At 49.4% G+C, this 15,248-nt stretch overlaps 1 protein-coding gene across 9 annotated transcripts in view; it reads left to right on the top strand.

The window, feature by feature from the left end:
- Ten-m (teneurin transmembrane protein Ten-m) overlaps positions 1–15,248 on the top strand; it is a 346,722-nt gene that overhangs the window by 320,001 nt on the left and 11,473 nt on the right. For 5 of the 9 annotated variants that reach the window (XM_070995746.1, XM_070995745.1, XM_070995747.1 and 2 more), the window contains 4 exons: positions 11,243–11,893; positions 12,551–13,393; positions 13,758–14,564; positions 14,952–15,235. In XM_070995746.1, the coding sequence (XP_070851847.1) occupies positions 11,243–11,893; positions 12,551–13,393; positions 13,758–14,564; positions 14,952–15,235 (2,585 nt within the window). The remainder of the gene's footprint in view (positions 1–11,242; positions 11,894–12,550; positions 13,394–13,757; positions 14,565–14,951; positions 15,236–15,248) is intronic. The other 4 variants (XM_070995749.1, XM_070995748.1, XM_065864931.2 and 1 more) reach the window with 2 other exon arrangements.

Below are 15,248 nucleotides of genomic sequence, written 5' to 3'. Positions count from 1 at the left end.
AAACCAAATCCCCCGTTCGCCCACTAATTCAATCCTCCGCGACTCGCATGCTACAGTTCACAAACAATTACATTTCCATATGTGTTATCATCATTTTCAATTAACTTCCGGCTCGAGCAGGACGCTTTCAAGCCGATTGCGAGTTCTAAAGCTCGCTCGCCCGCATTTAGCATTAATGAAATGTCCATTGAATGGCGCTTTTTGCTCATTTCTGGGTGGGATTGGGCCCTGCTGGGGGCATTACAAATGCATGGGGCCGGGGGCTATGTGTCAGTATAACGGTTTGTATAAGCGATGAACGGTGAGTGAGTAGCACAGTTTTGTCGCCGCACATCATTTTTATTGCATAACGAAAATTGTCAAAATTGTCAGTCTGCCCCGCCCTCCAAAGCTCCCCGATCCCCCGATTCCCCGATTCCGCCATGCATTCATTGATGTATGCGGTTGAACTCGCCCCATCCTACTTCACCTGCTATCATTGCAAAATTTCATTTCCGGCAAGGCCTGACAGGTAATGCACCCCCACCCCATCCAATGCAACCCCCTCGCTTCTGCTGCGTCGGTGTTTTTGACAATTTTCGTGTTTCAATTTTTCATTATGTGCAGCGCGGCCTTTGTTGCTGCTCAACCGCCGGCTTCGAAATTATTTATGCATAATGCTGGTGGGCGTGGCAGCATAATGCCCCGCCCCCGCCCCACACGAGCACACACCCGCAGAAAACGAGCCGCAAAATGCAAAATTCCGATCGGTTTTATGGAATGCAATAGTCGATGCCGTTTAACGCTTGGCAATCGGTCGATTTTGATCGATTATGTGGGGCCCAAACCAGTGGCGTGGGCAGGGGCAGTCGCGGAAGGGGTGAGTTCGCCAGTGGTTAAGGGGTAGGGAAAAGGAAAAGGCAGCAGCAACCTCGACTCGCCTTGACCAAGTTTTCCCGACTTTCCGCAAATGGAGGAAGAGCGTGCCACGTCGCAACTGGGCTAAGAACAACCCAAATACAAAACACCATTGTGGGAATGGGGGGGGGGGGGGGGGGGGGGTTCCTTGACTGGGCGAGGCAACTGTGCGTTAATGACAGAATAAAACGAAATCCAAACATAAATTACGCGCTTATCAATTTCATTTATCTTTCGGATTTCGCTCTGGTCTCTGCGAGAGTTTCGTTTCATTTCGTTTTCGTTTTGATGGGTTTGTAATTGAGTAATAAACTTTGGTATCGTTTCGTTAAAGTTCCTTCGACTCTGGCCAATTTCCCCAATAAATTTTCGCAACCTCGCTTTGCCGCTCCTTTGGGTTCGGTTTCGGTTTCTGTTTCTGTTTCTGTTCCTGGTCATTGTTTATACTCCTTAGCGATAAGAGCGCAAAAGTTCGGTTTCGGCATAATTATATTCACTCGGTTATACTGGCGTTTATTGTCTTCGACGCCTCCGATAAGTGACCATAAAAAGTGCCATTATCAAAGTGTGTACTTTTGAGTCTCCCGTTTCGATTTGTTAATGAGTTTCCACTGGATCGTAGTTCTGGGCGAGGAAAGGCATGGTATGGGGCTGTTCAGCCCAGCAGTGCACTCCATTTATCAAGAACCCGCTCTCTTGAAATCCGTTTTTTCCATTTTAAACTTTAGGGCAATTTGAGCGCAATCCATCAAGGTGACACGCAACCCCCGAATTCCGATTGCAACCCCCACAAACGCCATCCTACATCCCTTATCCCCCACGGCTGCGAGTGCATATCTCCATAAACAGAGCGATTTATTTCAATCAAATTTTAAATGTGCAAATAAATCTTGGAGAGCAGATCGAAAAAATGGCTTCAAAAGTATCTCCGCAGCGCTTAAAGCTTAGCTCGGAGCTGCTGCCCGCCGACCGGAAATGGCCGCCTATCAGATGAGCAAATCAAAAAATTGTCGGTCATTGTCGTTCGACGGTAATGGGGATGTCCTTTGGTCCTGTCGCAGTGCGCCTAAAATGACACACGATAAATTTTTATTTGCCGCTTTATTAAATTTTATTTGCCCTCGGTTGGGGCCGTGCTACACTATCATCTATCCATCCTTCTGTCTGCCAATCGTCTGGCATTGGCCGTATATAAAAGCCCACATCCTCCCATCCTCGGGGTCTTCTGGCCGATAACCACGGACTGAGTGAGTGGGCGCGGGGTGGGCGTGGCTCGCGGAAAAAGGCAAATTCATCAATTACTTAATATAATTACTTTTGGCTTTCGGATTATGCATACAGCGCCCAGACACACACAGGGCGGAAAGCGAGGACCAACATTAATACTTAATACAATAAATTGTAGCCAGTCGGTGGGCAATGGCATCCAGGGCCAGTCCCGGCAGAGCCACCCTTGTGGCAATCCCCGAGTGCGCCCCAGCCCCTTTATTGCATATTTTTTGGACCGAAAAACAGGACCCCAAACAGGGGCCGAGGAGGCTGCGTCTGCGTCTGACTTCTGGGCACTGGGCAATGGGGCTGTCCTGGCCGGGAACTGCAACTCCATACACGCAATTACCAGTAGCTCTGATGAAATTAACAGCGCCGGCTGGGTGGGGGCACTTTGGAGGGGAAACATTTCATGGATTCCATGGACATGGACGACTCGGGCAGCCTGTTTGCCGTTTTAATGGCTTTTAAAGTGCAGCCGAGGAGCAGGGGCTTAGTTCGTGGCGAACATGCCATGATCGTAATAAATAAGTTCGCAAGAAAATGGCAGGAGCGGAAAAGGGGAAATGGGAAATGGGAAGCGGGCAGTCACGCTGTTGACTTTGAAAATGATTGCATATGCAATCTTGTGTGTTTGGGAAGGATACATTCACAGAAAGATGTAAATTGAAATGTAATAAAGTCAGGGTATCTAGTTTTAAGCCATATGCATACCACATACTAATAAAACTCTTCAACTCTCTTCTCTTTGCAGGTACGTATGCCAAAGGGAGGTTTACATTAAAGAGTTCGCCAACTCGTGAGTGGATCAAACGCAATTTAAAGTCCATTAAAGTCGGAATTGCTAATCCGAATTAGTGTCCCGATAATAATATTAATATATGCCAACACTTTGTGCCCTGGTCTTGGTTATCGGCCAATAAATGCGCCATTTTATGGGCCCGGCCGGCATAAATTGCCATAATTTAACCGTTTGTCAGTTAATAATTTTACATTAATTTATCGGGCCCATAACTCTGTGGCCACCGGCTCAAAAGCAATTCGACTGGCCATCAACTTTACATCTGACCACAATTAAAGGGGTTTTGGGGTTAGAGCGGTGAACGCACGTTCAAGGCCTGAAAAAAGTCAAATTGTAATGTAATTAATTCGCCTGACAATTAGAGCCGGGCATAGAAAAATTATTAATTTCATAAATTTCATAATGTCAAATCCATTTTAGCCCTGGCTGCTCTTATGGCCGTTGTTGTTGCGCATATTTAATGGCCATTGTTGCACACAATTAAAACAATTAAATGCCATAAAAATGGCCAAACGGCAACAACAACGAGCACTCATAAATAATGGCAGTTTTAGTGTAAACCAGGAAGAAAAAACAGAAATTATGACAATTATTGGCAATAATATTAAAGCAATATTAATTGACACGCCAAAGCCCAGGGAAATGTTAATGACAGTTTTAATCACACTTAATCTATTTACTCTGGCAAAGAATGGGACAGCAAGGCCGGACCTCGGGAGGCATTAGAAGGATATTGTCCCAGTTCTTCCTTAAATTACCAGCCAATCGGGCCCATCCAACTGAAATTGACCTCGTCACACCAGCCACTAGGCAGGCAATTGGCGATTTCACACACTCACTCGCTTGCACCGAGTTTCCCCGGCTTTTCCTTTCGCTTTTCCTCCCAAAAACCCTTCTTTGCCCCCGGCTCGTTGTCGCCGTCGGTTTAACTTTATTAAACATAATGGCAAACCAATTTTTTCGCTATGATTTTTATTAGTGCGCCGTTTATGGATGGAAAAAGCGCAGTGCTCCGCTGCTCCCGCCGCGTTGTTATTTTTATGCAGGTATTTCAGTCACAAGCCAGAGAGCAAATAAAATATGCAGCGGAACAGGCCATGGTTCATTAAGTATGCGCCATGTGGCCGGCAAACAAACGAGTGCGCTCGAAAGTATGCAATTGAATTTAAATATTGCAAGTGCATGTCCTGGTCGTCAGGGGCTCGCGAGGGGGGGCTGCAGCAGGACCCCCTCTGTGGAGAAAGGCGCCCGCCCAATGCTTTTTGCAGCTGTGTGCGTTAATTAACACAAACTTTATTACAAAATGTCTGCCACGGCAAACTTTAATGGCCGCACATTTCGCCCCCTCAGCCGTACATATCAACATAATGAAATTATAAGCGGTTTGATTTTAATATAAATTACTTTTTATGAGACAATAATTGATGTCCGCCCGGGCAGCTGCCGTTTAATGATTGCACACCATGGATATGACGAGTCCGCGGCCGAAAGAAGTCGGATAGACTCCACTCTCAAAGGTCCGATGCGTCCCCAGTCGAGGAACTAATTTCAATTAAGGCCGATAGGGCTGACAATGTTTATTGACTATAAAATAGGAAACCGACCGCGATCGGGAAATCAGGGGAGAAAACAAAAACAATGCCAATAATAACGTTGATAAAACAACGCTTACAGTAATTTAAATTAAATGCATTTAAATGATAAAGGTGCAAGCGCAGGGCAAAAAAACAGCGAAGCCAGAAAAAAACAAAACCAAACGTGCAAATAAACAATAACGCAAAAAAGTACGCAATAAATATGGCTGCGCTTTACAGTTCATTAAATCGAAAACAAAAGGCAGCCCCAGCATTTATTTTCACCTTTCTCCGCGGCCCAATAACAACAAACAAACAAATTTAAATGCGTAATTAAAATATACTTTTTGCCCGCCTTTATTGCACTGCATTTAATGCTGGCTTTATCGCAATTATTGTTATTAGTTTGCCAAAAGCGGGCCTCATCTCACTTGCCGACCTGGAGCGCCGAGGAAATTATGCAGCATATCAGCTAATTAAATTTAAAACCGGAAATGCCGAGCTGCAGACAAGGCGCGCATCCCCGTGCCATTAAGCACTAATTTACACGCGTCGTAATTATAGGCGGGCTGCGACCCCTTCTTTCAGGGGATCCCCCGATCAAAGGATCCTGCACGCAGCACGTAGCAAAGGACATCGCCGTGTCCTTCCGACTGGCAGTGCAGCCAGGGGCTTAATTGGTCTAAAAACTGCACGTCAACGTAGATAAATTTTTATTTGAAAAAGTTTATTAAACATTTGCATTGCTCAGGCACCTCACGTACCCACCGCACCTGCCCCACGACCCCTGACCCCTGCCCCGCCCCCAGCGGGCACTTGTGTGACGTCGTTCTGGCCATTGGCGTTTTTATTGCAAACTTTTTCACAGTTGCCTTTTGGCATTGCCATTTGTGTCGTTCTCTATTGCTCCTGCTCTACGGTCGTTTTTCTTTTTGTTTGTGCAAATTTTTGTTATTGAAAAAGTTTTGCGTTTTTGTAAAAATTATATGCGAAACTTTTGCTTTGTAATTACATGCAGGCAGTCGTCCTGGAAAGCCATTCGCAGTTAGCAGGCGCAAAAAGTCCGGTGGCCAGGGGCCATGAAATGTTATCCCTACGTGTCCAATTACATGTGAGACTGCTGATTGGCGACACTAAACGTTGGCCAAAAAGAAGAGAAGGGGTAGGAGTGCCTCGCACAGAATTTAATCTGAGCCAATATTTGAGCGGGGAAACAGCCAGAATCGGAACAGACAAGGCTTAAGCTACCCTACACTATTAAGCCGGGCGTTAAGCGACTAACGGTAAACAAACCAACCCTACCAACCCCACCAGGCCCCCACCACCCCAACTAACCCATCGCGCCCCCCGTCGCTCGGCAAACAAAGGCGAACGCTCGAGAAATCTTATTTATGCTGGGAAAACTGAAACTGTTATCAAATAATTTATTCGTCTCACCTGCAACAACAAATTAAGTTTTGTTTTGCCCCCCACCGAAAAGGTAAAGAAAAATGAAAGGACCTGGAGTCCTGGGAGCGGACAAAGGAGCATAATCCACGTGCCCCGCCACTTTCAACTCATTAACTGCCCGCCCGGGCCATTAAGAGACTTATTTTCACACTTGCATAAACTCATTTAGAGCGGGAACCAAGCTGAACTGTAAGGAACCACCCCAGCCAGCCAGCCAGCCAGACAGCCAGGACTCCCAGGACTCCAAGGACACCCGAAGGAGCAGAAGAGTCGCCACCTTATCACACGGCACGTCGGCTGCGAGCGCATCGTGACATAAAATTAATGCCCAACCGACAATTTTAATCGGCAACAGTTTTTGTCTTGAGTTATAGCACCAGGAGCGGAACGCAGCCGGGGCAACCTGTAGTCAGGAGTCTGGATTCGGTATTCTCGATTCTGGATTGCGGAGTTTCAAGTTTGGAGTTCGGAGGGCGGGAGTCTGGGAGTGGAGCACCGTAAACTTTGCAGTAAGATTTTACCAACTTTTCGGGAGACAGACAAAGAGAGACCGAGTCAGCCGGATGCGTATATTTAAAACTTATTAAATTGCTATAATTTATACGACTTATCTCGCCCCGAGGGTTGCTTAAGCAGGAAAAAATCCCGCTGCATGGCTACGGGCCACGGGCACACGGCGAGGGCAATTAATTTACATGCAAATCGTGCCGAAAGTTTGCTCCCCCACCCGAGTGACACTCATCTTGGCTCTGCCTCTAAGCCCAAGCCCATCGAATGGGCTGGAAGGTCGGAAGCCGGAACCCAGAGCCCAGAGCCGGAATGCGAATGCCAATCCGGATCCGCGACTACTCACCCATCCGCACACACTTGATTAGAGCTCGAGGCGGAGCTCAGGTCGCCCGCTGTGCGCCGCCTGCTTGAAACAATATGGCGCCCAGGACTACGACCCTTTTGGGGTCTCCTCACGGACGTCGACAGGTTGCCGCATCGTTAGAGAACCCAGTCCTTTATTGTCCTTGTCTGTCTGTCGGTCTGTCTTTGCGCGCCTAACAAATTGCACAATTTTTTGTGTTGATTTATCGCACAAGAGCAGCGGCGGCAACAATAAAAATAACAACTGCAGGGCCAGCGGGAAACGAGCGCCCATTAAACATTCAGTAATGAGTTTAAAGTTTTAAATGGAATTTTTGATTATAAGCAGCCGAACAACAAAGGACAAGGCGGAAAAGCCATTCGGAGTATCGCAATTTGTGCCCACTTACGGCTGTAATTACGAACGGAGCGGCTTGAGCGGGGCCTATCTATATACTTCTGCATTATAACTAGCATTATAACCGGCCCATGAATGCGGTATTAGATGAACAGGGTATACGACTGTTGGCACTACACCTACTGGTACAGGGCCATGCCATCCCAACCCTTCGTGTCCTACATTTCCACCCCAACGCTCCCGGCCTTTGGGGCCATTGTCAATCCATCATAACCCCTGTGCAGCATGTCTTTAAGGGGCTCAAAAGGGGCTCAATCAAGCCGCCAGCCCCAGCAGCAACCCCATCAAATTCCAAGGCAAATCTCTGGAATCTCTGGAAATCCCAACACTTTGTTCAAACATATAAACCCAGATCTTCTTTCCGTTGCTGAATCTTCATCTTTCGCTCGTCCGGAACCCGTTTGGGGGTTTTCTTTTCAATTTAGCCGAGGACTCCCCGAAACGCGAGGCCATTAAACGCTTTAAAATCAACATCAACACCGATGACGACGACAGGGGCAATAAAGTCGACCCAAAAATTGCTTCCTGTGCACATAAAACCCAGTCGGGGCAGGGAACAGCCTAAAATACCCATACACACACATAGCGGGACAACTGCTGAGGCCCGCAAACAAACGCGGTGAAAGTAAACGAAACACTTGCCGCCCTTTCCCTTCCGCCGGCCTCCACTTTCCACCCTCCCAGCCCACTTAATACTTAAATGCAAACGTGTAAATTATGTGATTTTTCCCCGGCGGCCATGTTTGTTTGCAAACTCCATTACCAACATGGCGGGAGCCCCGCTTCCGCTCCCCGCTCACCTGCTTGTTTCAAGCAATCGTCGCGCTTTACCATTAAAATGCGGGGAATAACAAAAAATCCGGAGCCCTGGCTCTGGATACCCCTTTATGTGCCTTTATGTGTTTTTCATGTACTTTTATTTGATTGTCGCACGCTTTGGCGCCCCAGAACGGGGCGGCCCGGCAGAGGGGGCGTGGCACCTTCCACTTAATGGCGATGTTTTTTAGTGCTCAAAATATTAGCAAATGTTCATTAACGGCTATGCAAATTGGTTGTAGCCAGGACCGAGCAAGTCGACTGGACTCCGAAAAGGCAATTACTCAAAAAGTACTTAACACACAATTGTTGCGTGGGCCCCAGGGATGGGAGTTGAGCCAAAGCCCCCGAAAAAGGCACTACGTATTGAATCTCAATTGGATTTTCTCTTCGGGGGCCGAGTTCATGAGTTCACCATACGCCTGATTCCTCGGTCTGCTAACTTTGCGAAATTTGCACACTTGAACTAATTTTTAATTACATGGGGAAGGATTCCACACACTTAAAATACCCTAAAGCCTCTCGGGATTGTTTAAAGTGATAGAGTCTGGAGAGTCTGGACGCAAAAGAAGTACAAGAAGAGGGTATGTCTTTAAGTATAATAGGGTTTACCTGTACCTATGCTATGCCATCATTAACATATTTGGTAACAGGGCATCTCACAGTCGAGTCAATGATCGCCCTGTTTCCATCTTCCAGTTGAAGAGGAGGGCCAGTAGGGCGAAATGCAGCCGCCTGGAAAGCCAATTAAAATGAAATCAAGCCAGGCACTCGCCCACTCACCGCAGAGCCTTTTGGCCCGCTTTCGCCCCCAACTTAGGCAGTTTATTGGACTACGACACCTTGGAGCGCACACACAAGTGGATGTGTATAAATTTGTAATTTTAATATTATTAAAAATGTTAAATTGCACGCAGCATAAATCACAGTTGTGTTGCATTGGAGTTGCGGGCTGGTGGGGTGGTGGCGCCAGCTTGTTGCCGTTTGTGGCCCAGGGGGGTTGACACCCACAGAAGGACGCAGCGACACATTATACCCTCGCCATTACTGCCAGCTGCGCCTGCCACACTATTTATATTTTTATTGTTTCGACGCTGCTAAAATATCGCCAATCCCACCACCACGCTCGCTGGCGGCTGTGCTGTTTTAATTTAAGCGATTTACTCTCGGGTTCATAAAACGGCCGCAGGCTTAATCCCCATTTTGCATAGAATGTCAATGTAATAAAATGGAATGAAATTAATAAACCGAAGTGTTGTGCTTCAACGCATTAAACATTAAAGCAGCGGGCCGAGAAGGAGCTGCCAGTTTTCAAGCCCGACAACTCGAAGTTCGCAAAGGGGATAGAGCCAATCACACCGAAGAGTTCATTGGGCTTATTCGACTGCTGCAATCAAGCCGCGAGGGTGAGAGATCCGGCAGATTGGCGATTGGGTCGTTTGGGGGAGATACGAGCTAAAGCAGACATATTTGTGATCTATTCCGCCGATAAATTGACCCGAGTGGGCGGTGGAGGCCATCTATCGTGGCATACTTTGTCGAGTCTGCCATTACGTTTAATGACCCCGCAGCACTTTCATCTCATCAGCCGGTGAACACTTCCTGGGGAGCCGGGGCCTCCTTTTTTAAAAGCATCCAGCGCCCATTAACTTGTGTGAATTTATATCAGTCATTGGCCCAGCTCCTACCGACTGCTATTATGCGTTCGTTAATTATTCACACACAAATACTATGCCATCCCGCCGTCCCCTTTCGCCACACGTTTCGGTCATAAAAACTGCCCGCCCGCCTGCCACGCCCCCTTAACGAGGCAACTAACTCCGGGCTCGCCCAGAACTCACGGCTTAACCTCTGCGCCCGGCTTGGGATCTCTTCCCGGACATTTATGCATCTCCTTGCCACCAGGCCCACTCCTCCGCTCACATATGGAGGGATCTTGACATTAAATAAATCTAACATCCCGCACACGCTTAGTGGGCATCTTTAATAGTCATCCGCACATTTCCACAAATGTGTGTATATGTAAAAAATGACGCAGACATTATTCACGCTATCATTGGGCACACACAAAAGGGCAGGGTCAAAGGACAGGAGCGACAGGGGGACCAGGGGCTCGACCGAAAAGCGTCCCAACTATGCTCTTGTGGGCTTGGGGATTCCCAACTGGCGTGGCTCGTTTGGCCAGAAATTACGACGATTTTCGTGAAAGCAAACGTTTGTCACAGCCGAGCGTATGATTTTCCACATTTAAGCCACATGTCGCCAGTAGTCGGGCTGCACGCCGCAGAATGTGAAACCGAGTCTGCCGTTGATAGCAACACGCGTTCCGGGCTCTGGACCAGCAGGCCCTCGGAATCCCCCAAAAACGACCGCCTAAACTTTATTGCGCGAAAGTGAGCGGGCCAAGAGTTGACCGACTCATGCCCGGCTGATTGCTGAGTAACCCGAGCTACATATGGCTTAGTTGGACAAAAGCTCTCTGCGCTGGGCTCCCCATTTCCCAGTCACTTTCAGGGGGGGGGGATTGAGCTTCAACCCCGTTCAAAACAGCTCCCGTGCGACCGCTCCATGTCACATAATCGAATTATCATCATGGCATCAACAAATGATTTCAACTTGCGCTGTCCTGGGTCCTTGGTCCTGCCGCTCCCGGCGCTGTCACCACCGCACTGGCCGTCCTGCGGCGTTGCCTTTTTTCACTTCACTTCACTCCACCGCAGCCCATCCCTTTCTCCCAGCTTTCTCCTCGCTTTTTTACCATTTCTCCCGCTGCTCCTGTTTTGCCAACGTCATTGTCGCTGGTCATTTGCGCTGCTTACTTCATCCATTCATTCGCAGTTCGTCCTTTTCGTTTCATTTCGCTTCCTCCTTTTTTCAGCTTTGTTCCGTCTGTCGTCTCGTTTGTTTGAGGTTATGTTGAATGTCAGTTTGTTATCCTTGTGCAAATCCTTTTATACAAATGAAATTTGCGCCAAATGGCGATAAGCAAAATACAATAGTGTGCGGATGGTCTGCACAGACCCCATCCCCCCTCCCCCACTGTGCGGTTTCCCCGGAAACGGTGCTGGGTGACCATTCCACGTCCGAGCTGGGTTTAAATAGGAAATCGCACGCTCAACTGCCCGAATCGATTACTAACCCACTCCACCCACTTATCCATTGCAGACATCAACAAGGGCTCTCCCATCGACTTCAAGAGCGGCTCGGCCTGCTCCACACCCACGAAGGACACGCTGAAGGGCTACGAGCGGAGCACGCAGGGCTGCATGGGTCCCGTGCTGCCGCCGCGCAGCGTCATGAACGGCCTGCCCGCGCACCACTACTCGGCGCCGATGAACTTCCGCAAGGACCTGGCCGCGCGCTGCTCCTCGCCCTGGGTGAGCGTCGCGGCCATCGCGGCGCTCCTCTTGGGCGTGCTGCTGCTGATCCTGCTGACCACCTTCGGCGGCCTGCACTGGACCCAGTCGGCGCCCTGCTCCGTTCTAGTCGGCAACGAGGCCTCCGAGGTCACCGCTGCCAAGAGCACGAACACGGACCTCTCCAAGCTGCACAACTCCTCGGTGCGCGCGAAGAACGGACAAGGCATCGGACTGGCCCAGGGACAATCGGGACTCGGAGTCGGGGGCGCGGGCGTGGGAGCCTCCGGCGGATCCTCGGCGGCCACCGTGACGACCGCCACCTCGAACAGCGGCACCGCCCAGGGACTGCAGTCGACGTCCGCCTCCGCGGAGGCCACGTCCTCGGCGGCCACGTCTTCCTCCCAGTCATCGCTGACGCCCTCGCTGTCCTCGTCCCTGGCGAATGCCAATAATGGAGGTAATTATGCACAACTTTTAATTATTTTTAAATGAGTTTTCGCAAGTTTCGCCGGGCGGTCGGAGAGAGGGGGAGGGAGAAAGCGATTGAGACGGAGCGAGTGAAAGCCAAGACGTCGGAGTATTTAGCGCTTAGCGCCCTCTGGCGGAGACAAAAGTTTATTGTTTTTGCAGGATTTTTTAGCTCGAAGTTTGCGCCTGACAGACAGACGCCTACGCCGGATAGGGATTATGCGAATGCCGTTTTCATTATTTCTCGGAACGCCTTCCATTTCTTTCAATTAAAGTTCAACTTGAGCGCGTTCTTTGGGATTTGTCGGGCTAAAATATTGCATTAATTACTTTTTTGAATTGACAGCGAGAAGCCCGAGAAGGCGGCAGTCAGAGGGAGACAGTCGAAAGTTTTCATTGCCACGGCTCGAGTTGTAGGGAGATATATCGCTTTCTCTGACTCCCCGGTCCCTTCAGCCCCCACTCAAGGGCTCCTTAACGGGCTCAATCCAGACAACTAGGATTGAATTAAAAACACATTTAACGCTTCATTTAAAGAGGCGTGTGACTAGGGGTGGCTTCCGTGGGAACCCATCCCAAAGTACAGTAAAAATCACTCCTCGTTCGTTTCGAATCGAATCGATCCCTTCGCTTTGTTTACCTGTAGGAAGAGCAATGTCAACGCAGCTGTTAGTCAGTGGGGCAGGGGAAAAAGGACGACGCCATCGACGAGGCTTAATCGAGGGACAGGACGAAGATGATGCGGCTACAGATGAAACTTTCAGCGACTTAATTACAAGCGAAAGCCTCAACCAGCAGCCTGCTGAAAAGTATTTGGCAACTACCCCAGCCGAAAGCCTGTCAGGCAGTACCGATAAAACTTTTCCCCGAATCGAAGGAGTATCGGGTGCCCAAAGGAGCGAGGATGATACGGAGACCACGGAGGACGACTATGTCTATGAAGACGAAGTCGAGCCGGAGACCACCCGACCGCCCAGCCGCAGACCCAAGACGGGGCAACAATTTGGCAAATCATTAAACAGCAATTTACGCAGCGCTGCTAAAACACTGGTCAACAAGCGGAGGAAATATGACCACGGAGCGGAGGGGGAGGAGCACATTAAGGAGGATGAGCTGGAGCATCCCGAAGCGATTGGGATGGCAAAGGAGCTGGCGACGGGGTCGCAGACCAGCACATCGGCTGCTGTTATTGATGACGATAATCAAAGTGACAACAGCAGCTCAGGCCCAACGAGGGAGACGACTCCGAGGAGTGACACCGATGACATTGTTGAAATCAACACCCCCCCACCAGAGCCAGCTCACAGCTCTTTCTCCGCCGTATCGCACCAGCCTGCCACTGAAAATGATTTTCAAATCAAAGGTACTGAGGAGGCAGGGCGGCAGACGGAGAAACCTGCCACTGATGATATCAATAATGAGCGTGATTTAGCTGACAACTATGAGGTAGACACCGGGGAGCCGACATCAACAGCCACACCTCCACAAGGTATAAATCAAGCTCCCCTCGACCGGAAGTCGAGCCATGCCAGTGGTATAGAGTTGCGACTTGAGCTCAGGCTCAGGTAATGTGCATATGATGCTTTCATCTTGTGAATCTTGGTTTTTTTGCGATGGATAAGAATGGAAGAATGGAAGAACAACAAATAGCATTTTTGTATTCTGATTCTAACTAATTTTCCTAAGTGACATAATTAGAAAATTTCCTGTTTAACCCAACTATCGATCTTACGATCCTCAACAAAAATCCCAAATGAAAAACTGATGAACGCATTGTAATTATGTTAACTGAGTCTGAGCATGTAATTCTATACCACTTGTGCTTTTAACTCACCCATAATTTGGTATCAAAGGTAAGAAAAGTCAGCAAATCAGCGAGGACTTACCGCAAACCAATCAATCGGACTCGGATTTAATGATGAGCGATGCGTCGCAATTCGAGGACATCGACATAGTCAAACTAGATGGGTTGCCCAGTTCCCATGAAGAAGAAGTTTACAAGACGGCAGTCAAGGACAAGATAGCACCCAAGGTGGAACCACCTCAGCCCGCGGACAAAAGTGAGAACGAAGTGCTCAAGGAGCAGCAAAAGGACGACGAGGGACCCCCTCACCTAGAGCCCCTGAAGCCCTACGTGAGTGAGCGCGTTGATGTGCCGGGAAGGCGGATATTCCTGAACCTGACAATAGCCACCGACGAGGGCAGCGACTCCGTCTACACACTGCACGTGGAAGTGCCCACGGGCGGAGGGCCGCACACCATCAAGGAGGTGCTGACCCACGAGAAGCCGAGTGCCCAGCCAGACAGCTGTGTCCCAGAGCCACCACCCCGCATGCCCGACTGTCCTTGCAGCTGTCTCCCGCCTCCGGCGGCTATCTACCTGGACGACAGCGTTGACATTGACTCTGAACCACCGGCCACGACTACCAAAAGTGCCCCGACCACGACCTCTGGGCCTTTGGAGATGGCGACCATCTTGAGTCATGTCCCCAGCGAGGAGGAAGAAGACGGGGTTAGGGACTCGGAGCCAAGCACCGCTACTAACCTCACTAGCACTGAGATCGATAACAACATTGCCGCCTCCTATACTGAACCCTCTGTTGGTGCTGGTGGGGAACCGTTTGCATGCCCTGATGTGATGCCAGTTCTTATACTGGAAGGTGAATTGTGCACAAGCATTTGTCGCTAACTCCGCTTTGTCTAACCAGCGATTGATTAACCCTACTAAGCGCTGTACAGCCTATTAACTCCTAGTCTATGTAACTAAACCAGATCATCTCTACCATTTGTACAAACTGCCTTCAAGCATAAGCTATTGGCATCACATCAGCATCAGCATCAGCACCAGCCTATGGCTATGTATATATTTCGAACTTCCATTCATTAACTGGGGGTCTCGCGAGTAGGATAGACCAAGACCTGTACAAAATCGTGCAACACTAGCAAAACCACACATACCATATGCCTAATCGATGACTAACCAGAATCTAATCCTGTTTGTATCTCTATCACCCTCCATCGCACGCTCGAAATCATTGCCAAACCAGGAGCCCGAACATTCCCGGCACGCAGCTTCCCACCAGACGGCACCACCTTCGGGCAGATCACTCTCGGCCAAAAGTTGACCAAGGAGATCCAGCCGTACAGCTACTGGAACATGCAGTTCTACCAGTCGGAGCCGGCCTACGTCAAGTTTGACTACACGATCCCGCGAGGCGCTTCCATCGGAGTCTACGGCCGGCGGAACGCCCTGCCCACCCACACGCAGTACCACTTCAAGGAAGTGCTCAGCGGATTCAGCGCCAGCACACGAACGGCCCGGGCCGCTCACGTAAGTAGCCTGC

Source organism: Drosophila suzukii, chromosome 3 (assembly GCF_043229965.1).
Source record: "Drosophila suzukii chromosome 3, CBGP_Dsuzu_IsoJpt1.0, whole genome shotgun sequence".
NCBI classification, from domain to species: domain Eukaryota; kingdom Metazoa; phylum Arthropoda; class Insecta; order Diptera; family Drosophilidae; genus Drosophila; species Drosophila suzukii.
Note: the sequence above shows the minus strand (reverse complement) of the source record. Positions and strands in the feature narration are given on the sequence as shown.